General features: G+C 46.1%; 9 protein-coding genes across 9 annotated transcripts; 4 read left to right on the top strand and 5 right to left on the bottom strand.

Moving 5' to 3' along the window:
* Nucleotides 1–248: 248 nt before the first annotated feature.
* HD556DRAFT_1428927 (EF-hand) lies at nt 249–1,133 on the top strand (the record flags this gene model as incomplete). Its single annotated transcript, XM_041304766.1, has 6 exons — nt 249–312; nt 362–386; nt 442–659; nt 744–877; nt 940–1,041; nt 1,104–1,133. The coding sequence occupies 6 exons, from the start codon at nt 249–251 to the stop codon at nt 1,131–1,133; spliced, it is 573 nt and encodes a 190-aa protein (XP_041167399.1).
* A 305-nt stretch (nt 1,134–1,438) lies between these two features.
* On the bottom strand, nt 1,439–2,489 carry HD556DRAFT_1224966 (integral membrane protein DUF106-domain-containing protein; the record flags this gene model as incomplete). The annotated part of the gene is made up of 5 exons (XM_041296982.1): nt 1,439–1,638; nt 1,712–1,873; nt 1,930–2,219; nt 2,277–2,362; nt 2,418–2,489. The coding sequence occupies 5 exons, from the start codon at nt 2,487–2,489 to the stop codon at nt 1,439–1,441; spliced, it is 810 nt and encodes a 269-aa protein (XP_041167398.1).
* A 162-nt stretch (nt 2,490–2,651) lies between these two features.
* HD556DRAFT_1261307 (vesicle transport v-SNARE protein N-terminus-domain-containing protein) lies at nt 2,652–3,599 on the top strand (the record flags this gene model as incomplete). Its single annotated transcript, XM_041299051.1, has 5 exons — nt 2,652–2,809; nt 2,864–2,922; nt 2,976–3,338; nt 3,389–3,450; nt 3,509–3,599. The coding sequence occupies exons 1-5, from the start codon at nt 2,701–2,703 to the stop codon at nt 3,597–3,599; spliced, it is 684 nt and encodes a 227-aa protein (XP_041167397.1). The 5' UTR covers nt 2,652–2,700.
* Nucleotides 3,540–6,290, bottom strand: HD556DRAFT_352707 (MFS general substrate transporter). The gene is made up of 18 exons (XM_041310357.1): nt 5,960–6,290; nt 5,859–5,908; nt 5,785–5,811; nt 5,677–5,738; nt 5,559–5,624; nt 5,420–5,509; nt 5,305–5,375; nt 5,222–5,251; nt 5,134–5,172; nt 4,808–5,084; nt 4,729–4,758; nt 4,638–4,671; nt 4,486–4,573; nt 4,381–4,435; nt 4,278–4,328; nt 4,137–4,222; nt 3,799–4,085; nt 3,540–3,751 (listed from the first exon to the last, which is right to left on the bottom strand). The coding sequence occupies exons 1-18, from the start codon at nt 6,095–6,097 to the stop codon at nt 3,724–3,726; spliced, it is 1,509 nt and encodes a 502-aa protein (XP_041167396.1). The 5' UTR covers nt 6,098–6,290; the 3' UTR covers nt 3,540–3,723.
* A 787-nt stretch (nt 6,291–7,077) lies between these two features.
* Nucleotides 7,078–11,631, top strand: HD556DRAFT_1325273 (uncharacterized protein). Its single transcript, XM_041301510.1, has 21 exons — nt 7,078–7,369; nt 7,419–7,465; nt 7,519–7,563; nt 7,631–7,660; nt 7,715–7,902; nt 7,952–8,030; nt 8,087–8,488; nt 8,542–8,582; nt 8,696–8,703; nt 8,755–8,783; nt 8,834–8,992; nt 9,047–9,573; nt 9,635–9,689; nt 9,746–9,802; nt 9,854–10,156; nt 10,214–10,308; nt 10,363–10,455; nt 10,505–10,574; nt 10,626–11,020; nt 11,070–11,210; nt 11,264–11,631. Exons 1-21 carry the CDS (start codon nt 7,281–7,283, stop codon nt 11,405–11,407), a joined length of 2,997 nt encoding a protein of 998 aa, XP_041167395.1. The 5' UTR covers nt 7,078–7,280; the 3' UTR covers nt 11,408–11,631.
* A 344-nt stretch (nt 11,632–11,975) lies between these two features.
* On the bottom strand, nt 11,976–14,714 carry HD556DRAFT_1325264 (multidrug resistance protein 4). Its single transcript, XM_041301509.1, has 13 exons — nt 14,661–14,714; nt 14,147–14,610; nt 13,906–14,094; nt 13,759–13,852; nt 13,595–13,708; nt 13,230–13,545; nt 13,168–13,175; nt 13,085–13,117; nt 12,911–13,035; nt 12,762–12,850; nt 12,622–12,711; nt 12,501–12,567; nt 11,976–12,443 (listed from the first exon to the last, which is right to left on the bottom strand). Exons 2-13 carry the CDS (start codon nt 14,333–14,335, stop codon nt 12,261–12,263), a joined length of 1,497 nt encoding a protein of 498 aa, XP_041167394.1. The 5' UTR covers nt 14,336–14,610; nt 14,661–14,714; the 3' UTR covers nt 11,976–12,260.
* A 15-nt stretch (nt 14,715–14,729) lies between these two features.
* On the bottom strand, nt 14,730–17,092 carry HD556DRAFT_1325253 (uncharacterized protein). The gene is made up of 8 exons (XM_041301508.1): nt 16,759–17,092; nt 16,644–16,699; nt 16,312–16,513; nt 16,168–16,264; nt 16,023–16,115; nt 15,715–15,974; nt 15,639–15,665; nt 14,730–15,587 (listed from the first exon to the last, which is right to left on the bottom strand). Exons 1-8 carry the CDS (start codon nt 16,804–16,806, stop codon nt 14,853–14,855), a joined length of 1,518 nt encoding a protein of 505 aa, XP_041167393.1. The 5' UTR covers nt 16,807–17,092; the 3' UTR covers nt 14,730–14,852.
* A 106-nt stretch (nt 17,093–17,198) lies between these two features.
* HD556DRAFT_1471042 (P-loop containing nucleoside triphosphate hydrolase protein) lies at nt 17,199–19,026 on the top strand (the record flags this gene model as incomplete). The annotated part of the gene is made up of 13 exons (XM_041308430.1): nt 17,199–17,222; nt 17,349–17,355; nt 17,414–17,583; nt 17,644–17,767; nt 17,817–17,864; nt 17,917–17,925; nt 17,985–18,288; nt 18,338–18,359; nt 18,423–18,434; nt 18,489–18,523; nt 18,573–18,794; nt 18,852–18,931; nt 18,980–19,026. The coding sequence occupies 13 exons, from the start codon at nt 17,199–17,201 to the stop codon at nt 19,000–19,002; spliced, it is 1,080 nt and encodes a 359-aa protein (XP_041167392.1). The 3' UTR covers nt 19,003–19,026.
* Nucleotides 19,027–19,049: 23 nt separating this feature from the next.
* HD556DRAFT_1224863 (glycosyltransferase family 57 protein) lies at nt 19,050–21,213 on the bottom strand (the record flags this gene model as incomplete). The annotated part of the gene is made up of 12 exons (XM_041296977.1): nt 19,050–19,272; nt 19,320–19,395; nt 19,447–19,544; nt 19,592–19,728; nt 19,778–19,923; nt 19,976–20,228; nt 20,281–20,352; nt 20,401–20,554; nt 20,603–20,780; nt 20,832–20,847; nt 20,906–20,984; nt 21,032–21,213. The coding sequence occupies 12 exons, from the start codon at nt 21,211–21,213 to the stop codon at nt 19,050–19,052; spliced, it is 1,614 nt and encodes a 537-aa protein (XP_041167391.1).
* Nucleotides 21,214–21,220: the final 7 nt, after the last annotated feature.

The raw sequence follows: 21,220 nt of genomic DNA, 5'->3' as shown, positions 1-21,220 counted from the left end.
GACAAATTAAGCACAATCTCCTAATCAAATTTACAATCAATTCTAATTTCGTATTTATTTTTTTCTGGATTTTCTAGAAGCTCGTGTGAAACGGTTCTCGGCCTTCCAGCGCTTAGATTAGCTAGGGTGTTCTTTATGGAAGCCATCCACCCTGCCAGCAACACTTGGTCACGGTGGCCGCAACGTAGCCTAACCCATTCTTCTTTATAAACCACACAGTCAATCTTATCCAGAACAACCAACCAACCATGGGCAAATCTCAGAGCAAACTTTCACCGGAGCAACTTGCAGATCTACAAAAGAACACTTATTGTCAGTTCCGAAATATCTTATATCGATTCCATCTGATACTTTACCATAGTCGACAAGAGAGAGCTACAGCAATGGTTCTTTCTATTTATCGTCTCTTGTGGCGTTCGTTTCATCTTAATCGCACTACAGGTATAAGGGCTTTCTCAAGGATTGTCCATCCGGCCAGCTGGACAAGACTGAATTCAGTCGTATATATAAACAATTCTTTCCATTCGGGGATCCAGGAGACTTTGCAGACTACGTCTTCAACGTATTTGACGAGAACAAAAATGGTACTATTGACTTCAAGGAGTTCATATGCGCCCTCAGTGTCACGAGCCGTGGCCGATTAGACGAGAAGCTCAAGTGTACGTACACTTCCCCACTTCATTTTGATACCGACCCCTCATGACGTTTCACATTTGATCTAATTCTTACTCACTTTCCTCCAGGGGCTTTTCAGTTGTACGATATAGACAAAGATGGTTTCATCACCTATGATGAGATGTTACAGATCGTAACGTCCATATACAAGATGACTGGACAAATGGTCAAACTTCCTGCCGATGAGGATACTCCTGAAAAGGTTCGTTTGACAAACTACTCCACTTTCATGAAATGTCTCCGCTCATTATCCCAAATGCACAGCGAGTAGATAAGATCTTCAGGAATATGGACCGAGACAAGGACGCACAGCTCACGTACGATGAATTCGTCGAAGGCAGTAAACAAGACCCGACTATCGTCCAGGTGAGCACTCAGGGTCTTCACATGATCAGTCCCCTAACCAAGTTTATTCATTCTTTTTATAGGCATTATCGCTATACGATGGTCTCGTATGATCACGATGCTGGCATTCATGCAAGCGGATTATTTTTACTTCTCAACCACCACTGATTCATTTACACAGCTAATTTCCTCCTAATATACTGTCCGGTTGTATTTCCAGATGCATCTTGTGGGTCGTTCAGCTCACGGAAATCAAGACCAAGCCTTTCGCACACTATACTTTACTCTACGCTATCATAGGCCGGATCTGTCTACCTTCATCGATGTAGCGGTAGACCAGGTTCCGGTGTCGCATATTTTTATTCGCATCTCAAGGCTAGAATCTTGCATAGCCAACGTGATAATCAACTACTTAGAATCATAAGGCAGCTAGCTTCCCATACTTTCGTAGAATCTTGATGTCCATGTTTTCACCCACCCAGTTGTGAAGACCCTCAGCGAACTCGAGATTATCCCGCTCTGCCTTGAAAAGTTTGTTGAAATCTTGTGGCTGCCCGGGCTGCGCATTGCCCATGGCCGCAAAAGGCGACGCAGTCATGTCACGCGATGAATCAGCGCCTAAAAAAGAAGATCCGGACGCCAGCATCAGACAACTAGATAGAAAACACAGGAAATAAACGGAGGCGCATACCATTGTCACCGCCAAGGATAAGTCGATAAAGGCCGTTCAAGCCGAAAAAGTTGAGGAAATACCACGACAGTGATGAAACCCACCGAACATCCATATCAGGAGTATCTATACCACGCTGAAGCATGGACTTGAAGCCCAGCGTCAAGGGGAAAGGTAGTTTAACTGAGAGATCTTCAGGTCGGAGTGCTCTATTGAAGCGTTATGGGGAAATCACGCACTTAGGACGAAGCCTTGGAAGAAGAAGTTGATCCAGCCCATAATAACCATCTGTGGGACCATCATAACCATTTGGGTTTTCATGCCGGCCATCATGCCGTCCATGGCGGCAGGGTCTGACAGAGGATTGGGAGCAGATGATGGCGCGTCAGCTTTGGGCGGTCCGTCCTTCAGGTACGTTCCGGCTTTGTAGGCCTCAGAAAGATGCTGTGAGATAGATTTGTAAAATGCTGGTGGTATCGGAGAATTTGAGGACGTGGCTCGGAGAATCTGGGAACGCGTCAGAGCACGCCTATTGCAGGTCACTGTGTTAGAGAGATATCGGGGAAACGAGATAAGGGTCACTTACTGCTCACGGGTTGCAGCTCGCGAGAGCTTTTTCGGTGGAGACTGCAAAAGAATCACCACATAATGGCGCAGTATTCCGACCAATATCTAGCCGCACACATAGTAAACACTTGCACCGCAGTGATGGTTAAACCAAACTCACCATTACAAGAGTAATTGGAAAGAGAACCCAGTCTCGAATCTGGGGATCCAAGTATAATGAAAGCCTATCCATTGCTATGCGTAAAAGGACTGGAGTGTGTCAAGAATACGAGCTGCAGCGACCTCGACGTGTTGGAATGATTCAGAGAGAAGATTTCCTTTTTGAGACGACTATCGACATGCGACGTGCGCAGTTGACGTTCACTCCCACTGTCCGCCATTGACGTTCCCTCAGCTCCTTCCAGAGTCGTGCTTCTATTGACCCTTGTGGGGTAGTGGAAACCATGGACAACTCCCCGACTGCGCTATTTGACTCATATGAACAGGATTTCAGACAAATCATTGACAGCATTCGCTCAAAACTTGACGGAGAAGGCAAGGATGAGCGTGGTGGTACGTAGCAGTTCCTAGTCTTAGCTCGTCGCTTTCTAAGGATTATTTGCACAGAACAGCGTAGAGCAGCACTCAGGAGAGTGGAAATGGAGCTGGATGAGGCCGACGAAATGGTTGGTTTACGCTCAGACTGGCACTGAAGTCAGATCTAAATGGTCAATCGTAGATATCGCAGATGGAGATAGAAATCCAGGGGATACCCCAGTCCATAAAGCCACAGTACCAAAACCGCCTCAAAACTGCCAAGGGAGACTTAGTGCGGTTCAAGAAGCTTTCCAAGGATATTCATTCTCAAGTATCCAGAGCGGAACTTCTTTCATCTGGCAGAGTGGGCACACCCACATCAGACGAGCCTTATGGGCCCACTAGTGATCGTACCCGCCTGCTTGCGGGGACCTCCACTCTCGAAGATGGTACAAGACGGCTACAAGAATCACAACGCATTGCCCTTGAGACAGAAGACCAGGGTGCTGAGATATTAATGAATCTCAGAACGCAACGAGAGCAAATCGAGAATTCCAGAGATACCGTGTGTCTTGTCCCTTGATTCTTGATAATTACTTACCCGTGCCTTACTAGCTTCGCACCGCTGACACTGCTATTGACCGAGCCTCAGGCACTTTGAAGAAGATGATTAGACGGTTAGTTTAATACTGCTGTAGATGTTTTTAAACCATGCGCCTAATATGTGCTATACAGGATGTACCAACAACGTGTCGTCACCGCTGCTATCATTGTTGTCCTAGTCCTGATAATTGCAATCATTCTATGGGAAAAAGTTTTCCGGTAGACAGATGTTAATTTATGGTTGTTGCATCCCCCCTTGTCATATGTCTACAGACATTGTATTTATGCATAGTATATTTTCACAAGCTTCGTTCCAGTGACTTGTGATGTGCTAGATGGTCCTGCTATCAGTTTACATACTGGAAAAATACATTCCTGCCAGCACTTTAAGCCTGAGTCCACTTCCACTAGATCTTACTCACTGTTTGTCTGTCATGTCGGCGAATGCACGACGCTCCTTTTCCTTCTGAACGTTGTCATCGGTCCAACCCTTCTCCCTCTTAATCTCTTCTATCATCGCTCGTCGTTTGATATTTAGCTTCACATTAATGTGGCGCAAAAGATATGCTACTCCGATCTGCGTTGAAAGCAAAACCATGATGGCAGCCTTACCTGGGATATATGCCGGTGCATCTTTAGGTTGGAAAATTTCAGTGCCAATGATGTTTCCAACGCAGAAAAAGACCATGGTGAGCGCGTTGATGGTGAGCTGTCGAACCATGTCAGGCAGTGCCCAGTGACAAAGGTATACCTGGCATACCTTCTTCGTGTATCCACTGGTGTTACTGGCATTGTATGCATAGATCGTAGATAATGTGCTTCCAAACGAGCCTATGAGATATGAACCTGCAAATCATGTCATCTTTTGACGTGCATGATGACTGCGTCGATCAATGCTCACCAAATAGTAAAACCCCCTTCTGTCCACTATCGTTGAAGCCAATCATCAGCGCTGGAAAACGATCAGCCTTCTTTGGGTTGCTACAAACGAAGGATAATTTTACCGACGCCAAGAAGGGTCGGGAGAGTTGCATAAATCACTGGTAACATGCGTTCTCCCTATATTCGTCGATGAGTGCGGCCCCAATGTCAGTCATGCAGGGCATCACCTTTTTATCAGAATAATAACCGCAGACCACCACTGAGATAACCTCCACAATTCCAGAGGGAGTGGCAAGAATCAAAGTCTGCCTTGATCTGTCGAGAGGATGGGGAGAAATCATTAGTTACTGCGACAGATTACCCTTTGATGTGGCCCCACGTATATCCGAAATTCTTTATGATAATGTTGCTGACTAGGCTGGCCATGAGCAAGCTCGTGAAGCCATGTCATCAAAGCAAAGATGACTTACAGTTAGTGAGACCGCCGCTAGGGATATCGGCTGAAACAAGAGTGAGGCGTGCACGGGTAATGTCGCGATGGATACCCACTAAGCATGGTTGCAAGCACGATCAACCAAGTTCGGACATCCAGAAGTGTCTCGATGACTTGTTCTTTCTTGAACTTCCTATTCTCCGTACCACCCTGGTCATCCCTGACCCGTTCTAGGGACGCAATGCGCTCCTCCTCCGTAAGGATCCAGGCATTGACAGGCGAATCTGGTAAGCACACCAATACGAGTATACCAACGAGGATTGCAAGGCCACCAAGGAGGTAGTATACAATCTTGTATGGTGCCATGGCACCTCCGTTGTAAAATGAGATTCCCTGCCGATCAGTAAGCCCAGCCCTCTTAGTGTGATGTCGTATTACATACATAAGCTACGAAGCCTCCGAAGACCTGAGTAAAACCAAGCTATTGTGTCGCCTTCAGCAAGAAAAAAATGGAAAAGAAAGTCACTGACCATTGCGTAAAAATATGCAATGCGAATTCCCTGCATAAATCCTATATACAGTTTCACCACAGGCGAAATCATTGACCACTTACTTGTTCATTTTTTCTATAAAACATGGATATTATCGATATAAGGATAGGAGACACACAGCTCTCGCACATCCCTGCCTGATTTTAGCGAAACTCGGCTAGACGAATATCTACGCACCGAGAATAAAACGAAGCGCGAAGAAGGCATGAAAGGAATTCGCAAACGCATGGCACAATAGCACGATGCCCCATATGATGATATTTACGCCTGATATTGTTCTGGTTTTTATCCACATCTAGGATAAGTATCAACTCACCAAGGTATTTCCCAAGCCTGAGCTTCTGGGCGATATATACTGTGGGGAATTCCCAAACTATAAAACCTGTGGACATAATCTAGTTAACGCAAGAACATTTGAAAGGACTCATATTTACCAAGATAGAACGCCATTGAAACCAAATTGTAATTCTGTCCAGTTACCGGAAACCCCATGATACTAAACATAATGTTGAGCATCCTCGAGACAACCTTCAGTTACTGACCTCGCATAATTGAGCGATGTTTTATCCCTTTCAGAATGTCAAAACCAGATAAGCAAAAATGAAGGCTTTCTCACAAAAACTGGGTGAAGTAAACCGCAGCAGTTATTGGAATAATAACCTTGTCCTATGAATCTATCAGCAAGGTCAGTACATTGTAACCACTGTATGGATGTACGAGTTTGTTCCTGAGTCTTCGATTATATTCTTCATTGAATTTCTGTGCTTGAGTTCCCACCAGTCGAAGCGCTTCATCTCCTTTGAAGAGCGGAGAATCCGCAATTTCTTCACGAGATGTCTCTTTTTCTGAATCCATAACCCGATTCGTTGCACAGAAGATATGGCCTCGGGCTGTCTTCTCAGGTCCGGAGAGTTGGAAGGAGAACCGTGAATGAGGGGTCACGGTTGTCTATGTCATTCATGCTAGATATCCACAAGCCTGAGGCGCCGCAGCATGATAAGCACCAATGTGATAAGGCCACGAATAGAGTTGCGCGTTAAATCACGATAAGGCATATTTTAGGAGCACAAGACGGTGTAGCATGGTCAAAATTCTCACTGAAGGGATGTCATTGGTACCGAGAAACGTTAAGAGTTGTTCGTAGATTCAAAAAGAAGACTGTAGGTCGCGGAAGTTGCGTGACATCGAGATTCGAATTCGACCAAAATTCTACTGCAAATGAACAAGGAAACTCATCTTTTTTTATGTAGAAATTAGTAAGGCATGTCGCTTCTGCTTTTCTTTTGCATGCGAATGACAGTATCTCCTATCAAGATCATAGGTTGGCAGGATATGGAGGACTAGAATTTGAATATGGGCCATCAACCACGGCACATCGTGGAGGTCCTAGTCAAATCATCGAACGTGTACACGGATATAGACGGCTAGTACCCACGAACGTCATACTCCAACGACCCCCGTTTTCTTGTGATCCTATTTTCCCGCTCGTATACGACAGCCAAACCATATGACGAGACTCACTACGCTCAATCTTGCACGTTCTTGCAAGTTCGTGTAGTACTTGGCATCATGCTCTAGACAACCTGGATATAGGGAATGGTTTACTGTAAGTTGAAACAGATGTTGCACTTGAAAGCTTGAAATGTGATTGACCACCGCAACAATTTCAAACCAATATGAAGCACAGCTGGACCTTTGTAAGTTATTCAAGTACTTCAATGAAGTGGATTAGCTTTTGTCACGAACGCGAAGTGTCACGCGAGACCGAACTCCGCTCAAAGCTTCACGCGCACGCACGTCTATTATTAGCTGTTGGACATACAAATCTGTTCATTCACGCGCCAAAATAGAACCTACTGAAGAACTATCTGAAGTTTCATTCTCTGACTCGGCACACGACGATACACCACTCTCAGGCTCACTGGCAGCTCCTGTTACCAAAGTGGAGTCTTTGATCGAGCCGACATTATATCAACTTCATGACTTTGCTGACGAAATTACATACACCCCTGAGAACGCACTTCATGAAGGACTTGGCATGGTGAAGACACTAAAGGTTAGTATCGAAAAACTTGAACTTGGCAGTAGCAAGCTCTGTAAGGATGTTTGGCTCCGTGAAATAGACAGGTATGTTATCCCATACCTCGTGTGGGGTCAGAAATGAAAACGATCACAGTCTCCTCAACCAAGTTAGTCCGACTATGATGATAGCTGTCTGTGGTGGTGCGTGTTCATTGCTTCCAACATGTGTTTTGACTGAAGCCTGTATCCTGTAGCAACTGGAGCTGGAAAATCATCAACCATAAATGCACTGTTAGATGGCAAGTGGTCACTTTGACTTGGAGTGGTGTATGCCCCTCTCATATCTATTTTGATATTTTTCTGTAGTCGACGTTGTTCCCACAAGCGGCATGAGAGGTGAAGTTGATTTCTTTTGCTACATAATATTTTGATCACTGAGCCAATTTGCAGCCTGTACCTCTGTGGTCACAGAAATTTCATATCACACTGCATCCACGATCAATGCAGATGTGTTGTTCCTTTCCGAGGCTGAATGGAGAGAGGAACTTATTGTTCTACTTGATGACATTAAGGCTGAAGGTGGCAATCTAAAACGTACTACTGACCTACATGGTGACATAGAGGTTGCGTGGCATAAGGTGAGGGTTATGAGGTTTTTTGGTGTCTTAGTATATCATTCATACTCAGGTTCATGCTGTATACCCATCAATAACTCTACCTCAACTCGTTGATATAACAGTTGATCAGATGTTGGCCTACAATACAAGTGCACATCCCTAAGCTCGTCACTACAGATTATGCTGACTTGGATCCTCTGTGCAGATATTGTCCACATCTTGGGCACTACAAGGAAGATATCAGCGGACAATTCGAGTAGCTTTGCCCAACAAATTGCGAGATATGTTGATTCTTCCACAGGCCAGAAACGACGGGGTAAAAAGAACAAGACTCGGAAGGGTAAAAAGACCAGTGCTTCTGATAACTTAGTCATCAGCGCCCAGGAAAAGGAAGACCACGACACAGCTCTATGGCCTCTGATTCGTCAAGTGAATATACAATGCAATGCCTGGGCTCTTTCTGCCGGTGCTATCTTAGTTGATTTACCTGGTGTCGCCGATGTTAATCCTGCAAGGAATCGCATCGCGAAGGACTACATGAAGAAGTGCAACTGTATCTGGATTCTTGCGCCTATCACCCGTGCAGTGGATGACAAGACTGCTCGAGGTATCTGTTTCAACTCCACACCTGTGCCACAATTCCAATGTTTTCGAAAATAGATCTTCTTGGTGAAGCTTTCAGAACACAGCTGATGAGTATGTCTTCTTCACCCCCTTGGGAATAGGCTAACAGTTGTCCTCAGTGGGTAAGTTCTTCCTAGTACGGTTGCTCTAATGTAGTAGCTCAATGTAGGTTATCGGCATTCATTGTTTAGACGGCAAGTGAGTGATCTATTCTTCACTCGTGCGATGAATTTCTTATTTGTTGGTTAGCTATGATGCCCATACCATCACTTTCATCGGTTTGTTAGAGCACATCTGATCGAATTCTTGCTAAAATGATATACCTCAGCTACCAAGTGTGACGATATAACTTGTTCTGAGGTTATCACTGCGTTGGATCTCGAGGACGACCCTGCGCTAGAGAAAATCAACGATTGCATCATTTCATGCATGGAGGAAACAGCTGAGCTCAAACTAAAAAAAGCTGATGCCGATTTGAGGACCGAAGGTACGAATGTTTTGTTCCTGTAACTCAGATAATGTGCTTATTTGCATTTCATAGTTATCGACGCGCGGCTCAAACTACTTCAAGCCATTATACAACAATGCCAGGAAGACAAGACAGCACTCGCAAACGGTACAATGCTTATGCCACAGTTGACTGCAACAGAACACCAGACGACCCAGAGCATGGGAAAGAAGCGAAAGAATACTCGCAGCAAGGAATCTGGGCCGGCTAAGCGTCTAAAGAGCAGCACCTTTGGACAAGACTCAGAAGATGATACTAGTGATAGCGACATGGATGTCGATGACGCGTGTGGAGGGCAGAAATCAGTTGAAGAAGAGCAGGAAAAGGAGGACACACAGCATAACGACGGCATCGAAGATGAGCCAGAAGAAGAGGTTACAGTCAAGGTTCTCGATGCGAAGATCGACGATGCCCAGAAATCTATCAAAGCTGCATTGGAAGAACTCGACGACGCACGGAAGGCACAGATGAACATCAAGGATGCCCTTGATGACCTCACGAGGAAAGAGATGGAAGCGCGGCGTGACCAGAGTACATTTTGTTCTTTAAAGCGTTCGGAGGTTTGTCTCGTGACTCTTGTCGTTCTTCAATCTATTTCTTCCTGACGCCAACATTCTGAAGTTTTCCCGCAATGCTTTAAAGGAAGATTTCCGTGTCGGGCTTAAACTTTTTGATGGTTGGTAATGACTTGCCGTCTTTGCAGAATCAGCTAAGTTGGTTCACATGATGCAGATGCCACTGCCGAGGAGCGAGACCCAGAGGCTTTTGATCCAACTCAAAATCAGCGCAGTAAGTTTCATACTAATTCAAAAAAATTACGATACTAAAATTTTTACTTAGATTATGACGAGGTTGACCTTGAAGTGTTCACTTGCTCGTCCCGTGATTATGTCCGGATAACAGGACGAATAGAACGTGACGGAGACCCATCATGTTTCTCTAACATTGCCGACACCGGGGTCCCCGCGCTACAGCAATGGTGCCACCGGTTAGCCATTGGTAATCAACACCGTGCTGCGAAACAATACCATCTGCAATTAAAAATGTTTGCAAACTCGGTGCGGGCGTATACTGATGGTATTAGTGATGCGACTGTTGCAGACAGCAAAGCCCTTCGTGAAAAATGGGAATCAGTAGAGGGTGGTCAGGGTCTGGCACTGTATGATGTGAGGATGAAGGCTGATCACTTTGACATTCCAGGCCTGAAGCGATTCAAGCCCACGATGAACCATAGCTCGCGCATAAAATTGGATCCTTATGGTGAACCTACAGGAATCACACCTCGGCTAGTGAAAGTAAGGTCGTTTGCATTGACTTTTGCTTTCTGTACAGCTCACATTTCATTGTAGGATTTTGGTGCATGTGTCGAAAGATGTGTCTCAGATTTGCAAGGTCTGTTCCATGATGGCCTTGAAGACAAATGCCGAGCGGGCGCAGTCAAAGTGAATACTATTGCATTGTATCAGCTTATCATCTGATGACATTCCACAGGCTGCGCAAGGTGCAGTTCAATGCGTCGACAAATTTGCAGAGTCCATGCATTGGAATACCTATCGAGCCAGTGAGTGTTCCAGTCCGCACCCTCACCCTCACTGATTTTGCCCAATATCAGCACTTCGTCGCCACGGGTCTTGGTATCGTGACCTCAATGTTGAGCTTCTCACGCCATTCACCCGGAATATTGCTTCTTCTTGGTCAACGCTCTTCGAGTCTGATCTGTTCACCCCATTATCATCCGCCGTCACGGAATGCGTCAAGAAGCTGCTCGCAGATGTAGAGGTGAGCGCAGCGGCTGAATTGAAAGAACGCGCATGCGCACGAAGTTCCGATTCCCAAGAAGAGGTACACCTCGCATTAGGGAAAATAATCAAGGTCGTAGAAGGAGCGCTTGTACGGGAGCAGAAGGAGATATCTCGTTGTCTCGCTCCTCATGTCCAAACCGAACTGGTAGACGGCTACGATCGAGCCACCGGACAGCGAGGCAAAGGAAGTGTCGCGCGACAGAAGGTATATATGTTAGTCGTATCATTTTAGGACCTCTTCTGACATGTTGCAGACCGTGTTCCATGACTACGTTGACACGCGTAGGCATGTCGTTTTTGATGGTGGAGCAGAGGTGCTCCTGGGTCGCTTGTCGGCTGCAGCTGAGGCCGTCGGGGAGGCTCTCAACGAGTCACTCCGGGAACTTGCTGAGAAGGTCAGTCCCTTCGATTTCATCTCGGTGCTAGCGGCCTTCATCCTCTCTTGTAGGTTGAAGTGTCAATTAGTGTGCTTTGGGAAGGCATCCCAGATGATCTCCGTGTGCGATCGCAGATTATCCAAACAGTATCTCAGATGCTGGCTCAGTTAGATATGTGGTCACAGGCAGCAGAGAAAGTGTCTTTGGCCTCCTAGATGGATTATCGTCGTCACCTCGTTTCCTCAATTTCTTTCAGCATTACCATCGGCGTCTTCTATGTATCTCCTTTGCAGTACTTTAGCAGTTGTGTCGGAGCTCCAGTCATCGTGCTTTCGACTTTGGTCTCGTACTCATCATACGGTAATTCATACCCGAGGAGCTATCACTGTCTACCCATTACTTTCCATTCAGTAAACTACTAAAGATGATAATATACAGGTAGATGAGCTTCATCCCCGGCGAGACTGCGCTCAGTGACGCATCTCCGCGCAACTAAGCTTCGTACATACTTTTGTTCACATGTACACGCGAGAAATATGTCCACTCACTCGTGAGTAACCCGTACCCGCAATGCTCTGAGCTGGATGGGTACGGGTAGGCCTCAGAAAATTTTGGCATCCGCGGGTTGGGTGTGGGTAGACTGGTCCGGGTCGATCGACCCATGCAGTCAACCCCACAGCATACCGTGCGCGCAGACTTGAATCCTGTTTTCTCAGCAAAGGATAGACGACAACATATTGAATATTGATGCACAAAAAAATCCGCTATAGTACTAGACGCAAACTCACAGAATTTCCTTTTACAAGGCGAGCCGCGCAGCGGTAAGCACTTGTTTTCTTTATTAACACAAATAGGTAGTTCTACGAAGGAAAAAATACACTATTTCTGCATGACAAGTGTCCATAGATGATTCGGAGGTGGACGGTGATTCTACTGTTATTAACAACCATGAATCGCTCCATGATGTAGTAGTAAGCGGATGTAATCGTATTGGGGCTATCGTGACTTGGTACTTCTGAAGGGGTTGAGGGTTATCATACTTTCACAATGGTGAGAAGAAGGGAAAAATCAGCGGGCCAAAGAACTATTCGTGCGCATACGTTCGCCGGCGAAGTATATCCACACTGGAAAGGGTATGCCAATGACTATGGCAATGCCTGCAAGCAGGGAATTGCCTCCACCATAGCCGAGTGCCGCAAACATCTGTTCTCCAAACAAAGGGAATGCGAAACCAAGAAGTGAACGGAACGTCTGATGATGTATTCAGTGGACGCCAACGAAATCAGAGGCAATGTAAGAAAGACTAACAGATGCGGCTGCAGTAGCGCTTGCAGCATAGGTGAACGTATCCACGAGATAAAGTTGAATAGGGAGGCTTCATGTCAAGAGATTAGACGTAGAAGAGACTAATGCACCGGAGCACACCCACAAACTTGTCATCAACCCGAATCCAAAGATAGCGGTACCAATGATGGGCATCATGAATTGGGCCTCGGCTTGGGCAGACCATCCATACCAACTAACACATGTCAGACCCTATAAGAGCAGGAATAAATGTGTCTATCTCACAATAGTCCCACTGGGACAAACAACGAGCCGAATATCAGAGCAGGTATGCGCATCTCGGGTTTACCCTGCCCTCCATTTTTGGCAGCGAGCTAGGCATAATAACCAGCGCGTGAGTTGGCACGTTCAAGGTAGAAGGCAAGTTGACATACATATATGTATATCTTTCCTGAAACCCTGGCGCCAAACAAAGTGGCGGCTAGAAATCCAACGCCTGTTCCGAGGTACGTCAGACCTCCCATTCCAGTGCTGAAGTGGTACACCTTCGAAAAGAGGTCTGAGCAAAAATTGTTAATGACGATCCCTATAGGCAGGTATGATCTTACCGGGGAAAGTAGAAAACATCAAGTAGTAGATACCTGACAAATGATCTCAGTTCATATCCAATATAACTTAATGCGGTACTGACCGTATAACCTGGATAGATGACATCAGTGAGCCGGGTGTGCATGACATTAGATTTAAACTTACAGAGCCATATACAAGCTCAGGATAAAACATATAAAACTCCGGGTCAGCAGTATGACCGGTCGCTTGAGGTTGAGCCATAAGTAGGCCCATTTGCTCATCTCGCCTTGGAGGGTAGGATGTCCCACGGCGGTTGTCTTTTCGGGATCCAGAGCCATGTTATCCAGACGAAGCCTGATAAGTGGTGCATAGGTTTCTCTCAAGAGGGGAATGCCGATCATCGCGGCAATGCCGGACATGGCGATAACGACATAGAAGACATATTGTACACCAATTGATTCTGCGATGAAACCTCCCATAACGGGGCCGACGGCAGGGCCTTGCAGGATGCGTAAACGTCATACGATATAAAACTGTATATGACCCACCTATCAAGGGTCCGATGCTGTACAGTGCAACAGCTGATGCTCGATCACGTTCGGAAAAGAGGTCGCTCACGACGCCTCCGCCGCATGCTATGGGTGGACTGCCTGCTAATCCAGCTTGGCAAAGAATGAGGAAAAGATGGAGCTTGAGATGTTCTGAGACATACCTAGAAAGCGGAAAACAATGAAGGATGCAGTGTTGGTTGACAAGGCACAGCCAAGATTAAAGAAGAAAAAGAAGAGGTTTCCTAGGTGGAGCACCTTGAACCCATTCAGGTAAATGGTGGTCTGATTGACGGATGCACATGACGCACCCATACACGGCCATACACTTCAGACAAGGGTGCCGCAAATAAAGGGCCGATAGCAAATGACAGAAGGAAGATACTTAGAGTCAACGCTATGACTGTTGGATCGGTTATATCAAATTTGATGGCGATATCGAGTAAACCGGGTGCCATAATAGAACTTGCTAACGGCGTAACAAACGTGTACAGTGCGACCTAATATTGACATAAGACATCGTAAGATGAACTCGTGGATGGAAAAACTGACCAGGGTAGTCGTTGTCCATTTTTTTGCGGGAGACCAATTCCTGGGGTTCGCAGGGTGGTGTTCCCAATCGTAGTCTTTGTCGTGAGTATCCTCGACGTCGGTAGACTTGACTTGTTCGGTTTTCATGGCATGAGTATCATTCGAATGATCTCGGTGAGCGAAAGAAACGGTGGTTAGAGAACCCGACATGGACACCGAGTGGCAGGGAGGGATGATTCCACATGTCCTAGACAGACTCTTAAATAGCAGATGATAACCTGACTGTGCAAGTATTACTATTGCGCTTTACCGCTGCACGTTTACGTTGCAATTGCTGACATCTGGTCCGAGCCGAATTTGAGTCATGGGCCTGCCTGAGGATGCCTGATCGGCTCTCTCATATTGGTAGCTATGGAGAGTATAGCACCAGGATACAAAGAGCATGCGGCTACACAGCCAGTCTCCTGTCCAAGAAGCTGCTGAAACTTGAGAAGAGTCCTGAGCATAGCATCTATGACCAGCAGAGTTTACTTACTTATAGTCACCCCCTAAATCGCGCATCGTGTACTGGCATGACATTAGTAATGCGTCAGCGATTCAGACAAACTGGAACATCGGCCTCCGTATTAATATTCAACATGACTAAATGGGGAAATCGGCCCGAAACCGCACGAAGCCTGATAGGTAATTATTTCAAGACAAGACCAAGTTGCACTATGTAACTATACTACAAAGCATGTCCATACTCATGTGACCCTTGTGCACCACCGTACCCTTGATAATGGTATCCATCCCCGTTCGTTGCCGTGTAGTCATAATTATGTGCGTGCGTATACTGCTGGCTAGGATAGTCCTGCACATCGTAAGCCTGCCCGCTCGCACCATTATATGGCAAACGTGCTCCTGCATTTGCTCTCCCTTGGTACACATCATGTGCGTCTCCAACATATCGCCCTCCCACACCCGAGCTCCCATATGAATCGTACGGCCCTTGGTCATCAGTTTGATAAGCAAGTGTAACTCCTTCCTGAAGATGAACCGTGCTGCCGTAGTCTTCTTCGTAGCCTCGGTGCTGTGCCTCGTAGCTCCCCGTAGACGAAGGATATTGGTTGAACGTCCCCCCAGTCTGGTGTGAATACCCAGCGTTGTAAGCCGGCATTGGAGGATAGTCCGCATAGTCAGCACTCGCGGGATTGGTGTGATAACTTGGTGCTATGCTTTTTTGGTCAAAGTAGTAATCCTGGTTGTAGGCACCACCTGGCCCACGCTTGGAGATAGATCCGGCGTCGTCGTCGTCGTCAACCGAGAGGTTTGGAAGTGTCGGCTGTGGTAAAGGCTTCCCAACCATCTCGCCCTTCTTGTTTTTCAAGTGGGAGAAGTCACCCATAGCCTCCTTCTTCGCTAGCGCAGCAGCCCTGGCAAGTCGCTCCTTGTTTCTACGCTTGATGACCTCTGCAATTCGCTATCATTCAATGAGCCATACGTAACCAAAACTCGAAGTGATGGATGGTACCTTGTCGACCTTGTGACATACGTACTCCTATATAACCCATGAGTGGATGTGCTTGGCAGAGGGAAATATAACTGACCTTGAGGTTCCCTTGAATGTAACACAACAAAGGAATATAGAATATGCCAGCCATAATCAACAGTAAGAGCGAGCCAGCGAAGATGACGAAGGTGAAGAACGTGGAAACAGTCAGGGCGGAAGTTGACAGACTGTTTCCTGCAAAGTACTTGCTGATGTCATACCAAGATCCCTTGTCGCTCTTCGACAGGTAGATACTATAGAGTGTCAAAGCGTTGATCGTTTGTCTTGGTCCATCAGACAGTAACAGGCGCTTCCAACCTAATATCGGTTCAGATATATTGGTTCAAGAAAGAAGCAGAGACTTACTCTTGAACGTAAAGAAGATGAAGAACGCAAAGTCATCTTTCTTCTTCGTTGAATTACTGATATGATCAAAGAAGCAGAAGTGGTCATACGAGCCTTGCGCAGTTGATGAGCTTTAGATGATACCATAAACAAAGGGATCACATACGGAGGGAGTAATAGTTGTTAGCCATCACGTTCGTGAATGCGTAAGAGATATCACGACTGGCGATAATTTTCTTTGATTTCCGGGCTTCATACGCCAGCTGCGGATGATCAGATTTACGTTCTCTTGCCTACGATAGCATCATACCAGGAGAAAGCCAAAAATAATACATCCTACGAACAGCCATTTCCCAACATTAAATGGGATATAAAAACAACCATCTAGATGCTGGCAGTTGTTAAAGATCTGGTTGGACCATGTTGAAGTTGTCAACATGGTCGTAGCTGTGAAGATATCGGAAAGGTAGACCAGAAATGATTTGAGGATGATGATATAAAGCCAAAGATATCTTTGAGGAAACATCAATAAGCGTTCCGATTTTGAAATGATTGGAACCAGTGAATGAACAGCCGCCATCACACTATACCACGCAAGCATCCACAGCCTGCGCGTTCCACAGGTCCGTACGAGTTACTCACTTTAGGCGCATGACGAACCCATTATCTGTAAACTCACGGGTGTCGATGAAGTCGAACTAAGGTGGTAAACAGCTTATTGACATGCAAGAAAAACCAGGATAGACGAGTGGCTCACCTTATGATCTGGAACAATTTCTCGTTTCCATGCTGGTCCACCGCTCATCGTGTTGAGAGATAATAATGGGGATCAATGAGCAAGTCGGACAATAAGAAGGACAAGGGGGATTTGGTGGATATATGAATGAGCGTAGAGCGAGCCAGCCGCATGTAAAACCTGACCAGGTTCTGAGACAATGAGAGGCGTTAAACGAAGGTCTAATCCGGCAAAAATCAAACCAAAGAGTGCTCTGGGTAAACTGTGAGGATGGACAGTACTAGCGCAGAAACTGTGGATGGAGGATGATGAAGAGGATAAAGAACGAGCGTGAAACTTGAAAACAACGGTTGCTCAGGCCCAAAAGCTATGTGACTAGTCCTATTTCGATTATATCTTTTTTTGTCCGCCACACGGTTACAATAAACATTATTGACCACTAACCATCAGGAAGCACAGCAATGACTACAGTACAAAAGATCAAAGTATGCATCACCGTTTATCCTTGCTGCTTCTAATTAACGAGGGTGTCTATTATTCAGGAAATCGAAGATGAAATGGCTAGTCTTATCTTCTGGGATGTCATGAACCTCTACTAACTTTCCTAACAGGCCAAAAGTGTGTTTTTTATCCTTTATGAAGTAGGCTTATTAGCCGACGAACTTCGTGCTTGTAGCCCAAAAGAATAAGGCCACGAGCTACCATCTGGGTCAACTCAAGGCTAAGCTTGCAAAACTACGACGCGAGCTTATATCGCCCTCTGGAGGAGGCGGAGGCGGACCCGGTATCGGTTTTGATGTCGCCAGGACTGGTGTAGCATCTGTCGGTTTCGTTGGATTTCCGTCAGTAGGAAAGGCGAGTTCTTTGCGTTTAATTCCCACTCGCCAATCATCAACGATCATCTAGTCAACTCTTATGTCGAAGCTCACGGGCACGCACTCGGAAGTCTCGGAGATCGATTTCACAACATTAACGACAGTCCCTGGTACTCTGAAAGTCCACGGCGCACCTATACAAATCCTTGATTTGCGTGCGTACGTATCTTTTCTTTGGTAATCATACTCTTATCCTTGTCTCAGCTGGAATTATCGAGGGAGCAAATGATGGTAGAGGTAGAGGTCGACAAGGTAAGTACAGCTTTTCTGGGCTTGCAGCAAACTCACACACTCTATTATGCAGTCATTGCCGGTATGACCTCCAAGTTTAACGCATGCGAAAGCCGAGGTTGAGAGCAATGCATACCCCAGTCGCTCGAACATGCAACCTCATTTTTATTGTTTTGGATGTCCTCAAGCCGTTAGGAGACAAAAAGATCATCGAGAGCGAGTTGGAGGGCTTTGGTATTCGCTTGAATAAAAAGCCCCCAGCCATTCTGGTTCGCAAGAAGGACAAGGGCGGCATCGCGATCACCAATACTGTCCCGCTGACGAATATAGATCAAGAAGAAATCAAGGCAGTTCTCAGCGAGTACAAGCTCAGCAATGTGGACGTTACTATTCGGCAGCCTAACATGACGGCGGACGACCTGGTGGACGTCATTGAAGGGAACAGGTATGTAATTTATGAGAAACCTGCATAGTTGGATGTTTATACCTCGCAGAGTCTATATTCCTGCGCTTTATGTACGTTTGACTAACACGAATGACATTTCACCCTGTGCTAATTCCTTGCGTTTCAAATTTTAGGTCTTGAATAAGGTTGTTTCTCTCTTGGTTGAAATTATATGCCACTCACGATGGTTATGTATGCAGATCGATGCCATCTCGATAGAGGAATTAGATCTTCTGTTCGTTGCTTTCCGTCTCCTTTGAAGAGTACTACTTACCGGTGTTCAGGTACAAAATTCCTCACAGCGTTCCAGTTTCATCGAGGGAATGGCTCAATATCGACGAACTCACAGAGAAAATGTGGGAAGCTCTCGAGCTTGTCCGCGTTTACACCAAACCTCGTGGACAATCACCTGACTACTCCGCTCCGGTCGTCCTTCGTAGAGGGAGATGTAGTGTGGAGGATTTTTGTAATGCTATCCACAAGGAAATTGCCAAGCAAATGAAATAGTGAGTGTCAACAGCTGAGATTTCCTTACTAATTCGCGGAGCTGATTGCTTGATCAGTGCCGTTGTATGGGGTGCAAGTGCCAAGCATTCTCGGGGTCAAAAGGTTGGCTTGGACCACATCTTGGAAGACGAGGACGGTAAGATTCTTGTTTTTTCCACGCGTACAATCTCAAGCGGTCTCTCAGTCGTTCATATCGCAAAAAATTAGCCGACATAATAGATGTACGGCTCACCCCACGCAACTCATTGTATCTACTAGTACTGCTCTATAATGTATAGAGTACTGAGCCGGATAAAGGACCATATCAGTCCCATCGCGCAGTAAACACTTGTCGCCATCAGGGGTAAAAATTCAGTGTCTGGATTCCCGCCAGTCATGAGAGGGAACAGGGTGACGAAAGCTTGGAGAAATGCAAAACCATAAAGATATGCATTCTCAAAGCTCTCCAACAGTACCCAGGGCAGTGATGAAGGAAATCTGTTGGAAGTTTTAATAGCAAGAAACATCTCTGTGTCAGTGCTCACTCGTAAAGCTGCTTGTGGAGGGGGTATAATATCATCGCTCCCCATATGACGGAATACACAATTTTTAGCAGAGTCTCTGTGGCTTCGTTAATGATACCCAAGACGAGTTGACATTACGGGAACGCACCTGCTGGCGTAAAGATCAAGGGGAAGAGGGAGAAGATACCCGCGACACTTGCGATAACGAAGGTCTTGTAATACGCATAGTTTTCCGAGGCCAGAAGCCTGCAACACTAATTACTAGGTTAAAAAGAGTAATGAAAACCACGCACGTGAGAGGCACTAATACGAGCAGAATGGCCTTCTCATGCACATGCCACCCGAACATGTATGAAGCGTAGCCACAAAGCGTCAAGGCAGCCACAAACGACTTGTAAGTCGGGGCGCTCCATAGCTTAATGAGATAAACCTGAGCTGCAATATCAGAGAGATCGGGCCAGTTATGCAATTTTTCGCACCATCTGGAAGATTATTGTGATGATAAACGTGTGGATAGGTTTGATATTTGGAATCACCGCAAAGACCGTATCGCCTACAAGGCCGCGAGACGTCGATGCAATACCAGATTCATTCACTACGAGCCCCACATCTAGATGTTTTACCACTGAGGGCCAACGTGAGCTCGGTAGTAGAAGGGTGGTCAATGAACTACGAACGCTGCAAAAGGACACGGTCTGCGGCAGTGACCAAGGCCCACGCATTTGGTGCCCAGTAAGCGTGATTCAGTCCACGTGTAAAAGGAAACAAGCGAGAAAGGAGTTGCGGGAGTTGGCCCATCAATACGAATGGTCCTAGAGAGGCTAGGAACACAAGCAGGACAGAGTTCGCTAATGAGATAAAGCGTGTGGGAATGATCGCCCCGGCGGGAGACATGCAATAAGACCGCAGAAGGTAAATAAAGTATGCAGGCTGTAGAGGTAACCCAGTGAGCCAAGGACCACGAATAGTGATGCGATCATACCGCCAAATACATGTAGATGTGTTTGAAATTCAAAAGAACGGCAAAAAGTATGCCGCTCGCAAGTTTTCTGCCCTATAAATGTGATAAGACGCTTTGCTCAAGTAAGAACCACACTCTTACTTCGCAAGCCATTAAGATCGACCATAGTAATATTCCAAACATAAACCCATTGTATTGGAAGTGTATGTGGTCAATCATAAGGAACCCTGGGTGAAGAAACAAGGACACAGAGAGAATTCGTTGACGAGAGGGATCAACAGAAACACGGATGAACCTCACTCAAGAATTAGCGCTTCACAGATATGAATAAATAGAAAATCACCTCAGAAGTGCCGCACCAAGGACAAGCTCAGAGATAATGACGGTTAGACGTTGATATGCAATGACTGTCCATGCATCATATTGCAGATTTTGGAGGTCAACTATCTTGGGATCGATGAATGAAGCGGGTATGGACATCAAGCTCTCGAAATATGCAAAGAATGGAGGGTAATCCAGCGCTAGTCGACGAGATGAGACAGTGTGATACAGAAACTTTCAAAGGGGCTCACTCCACTCAGAAGTTGTCTTCAACACCGCGTTCAAATAAGCCTAGTAATGGAATCTGGAGAGCTTCAGGACGCACATCGTAATACCATTGAGAAATAGGAAGTGAATGTGTTATGGCCAGCCAGTTTCGGTGGACCTCGAAATCCGTAGAGCGACTTCACGGATAAGTAAGCATGCGGATACATATTTAAGGAGGACCTACTATGCTGGGAACAGGAGAAACTTGAATGCGGTGGAGAGAAGTAAAACATCGACTTCGGATTGTGATACATCACCCAGAAAGTTCAGCCACGTCCATGCTGAGGTAGATTTTGGTGCATGCGGCTTCTGGGAGTCGTCGAGTTCGTCAGTAGGTGAACTATGGGACTGTTTGACTGTGTTCATCGAAGTG

The sequence above is a fragment of the Suillus plorans genome (genome assembly GCF_016647745.1).
Source record: "Suillus plorans strain S12 chromosome Unknown HD556scaffold_2, whole genome shotgun sequence".
Lineage (NCBI taxonomy): Eukaryota > Fungi > Basidiomycota > Agaricomycetes > Boletales > Suillaceae > Suillus > Suillus plorans.
The sequence above is the reverse complement of the archived record's forward strand: the minus strand, read 5'-3'. Positions and strand labels throughout refer to the sequence as shown.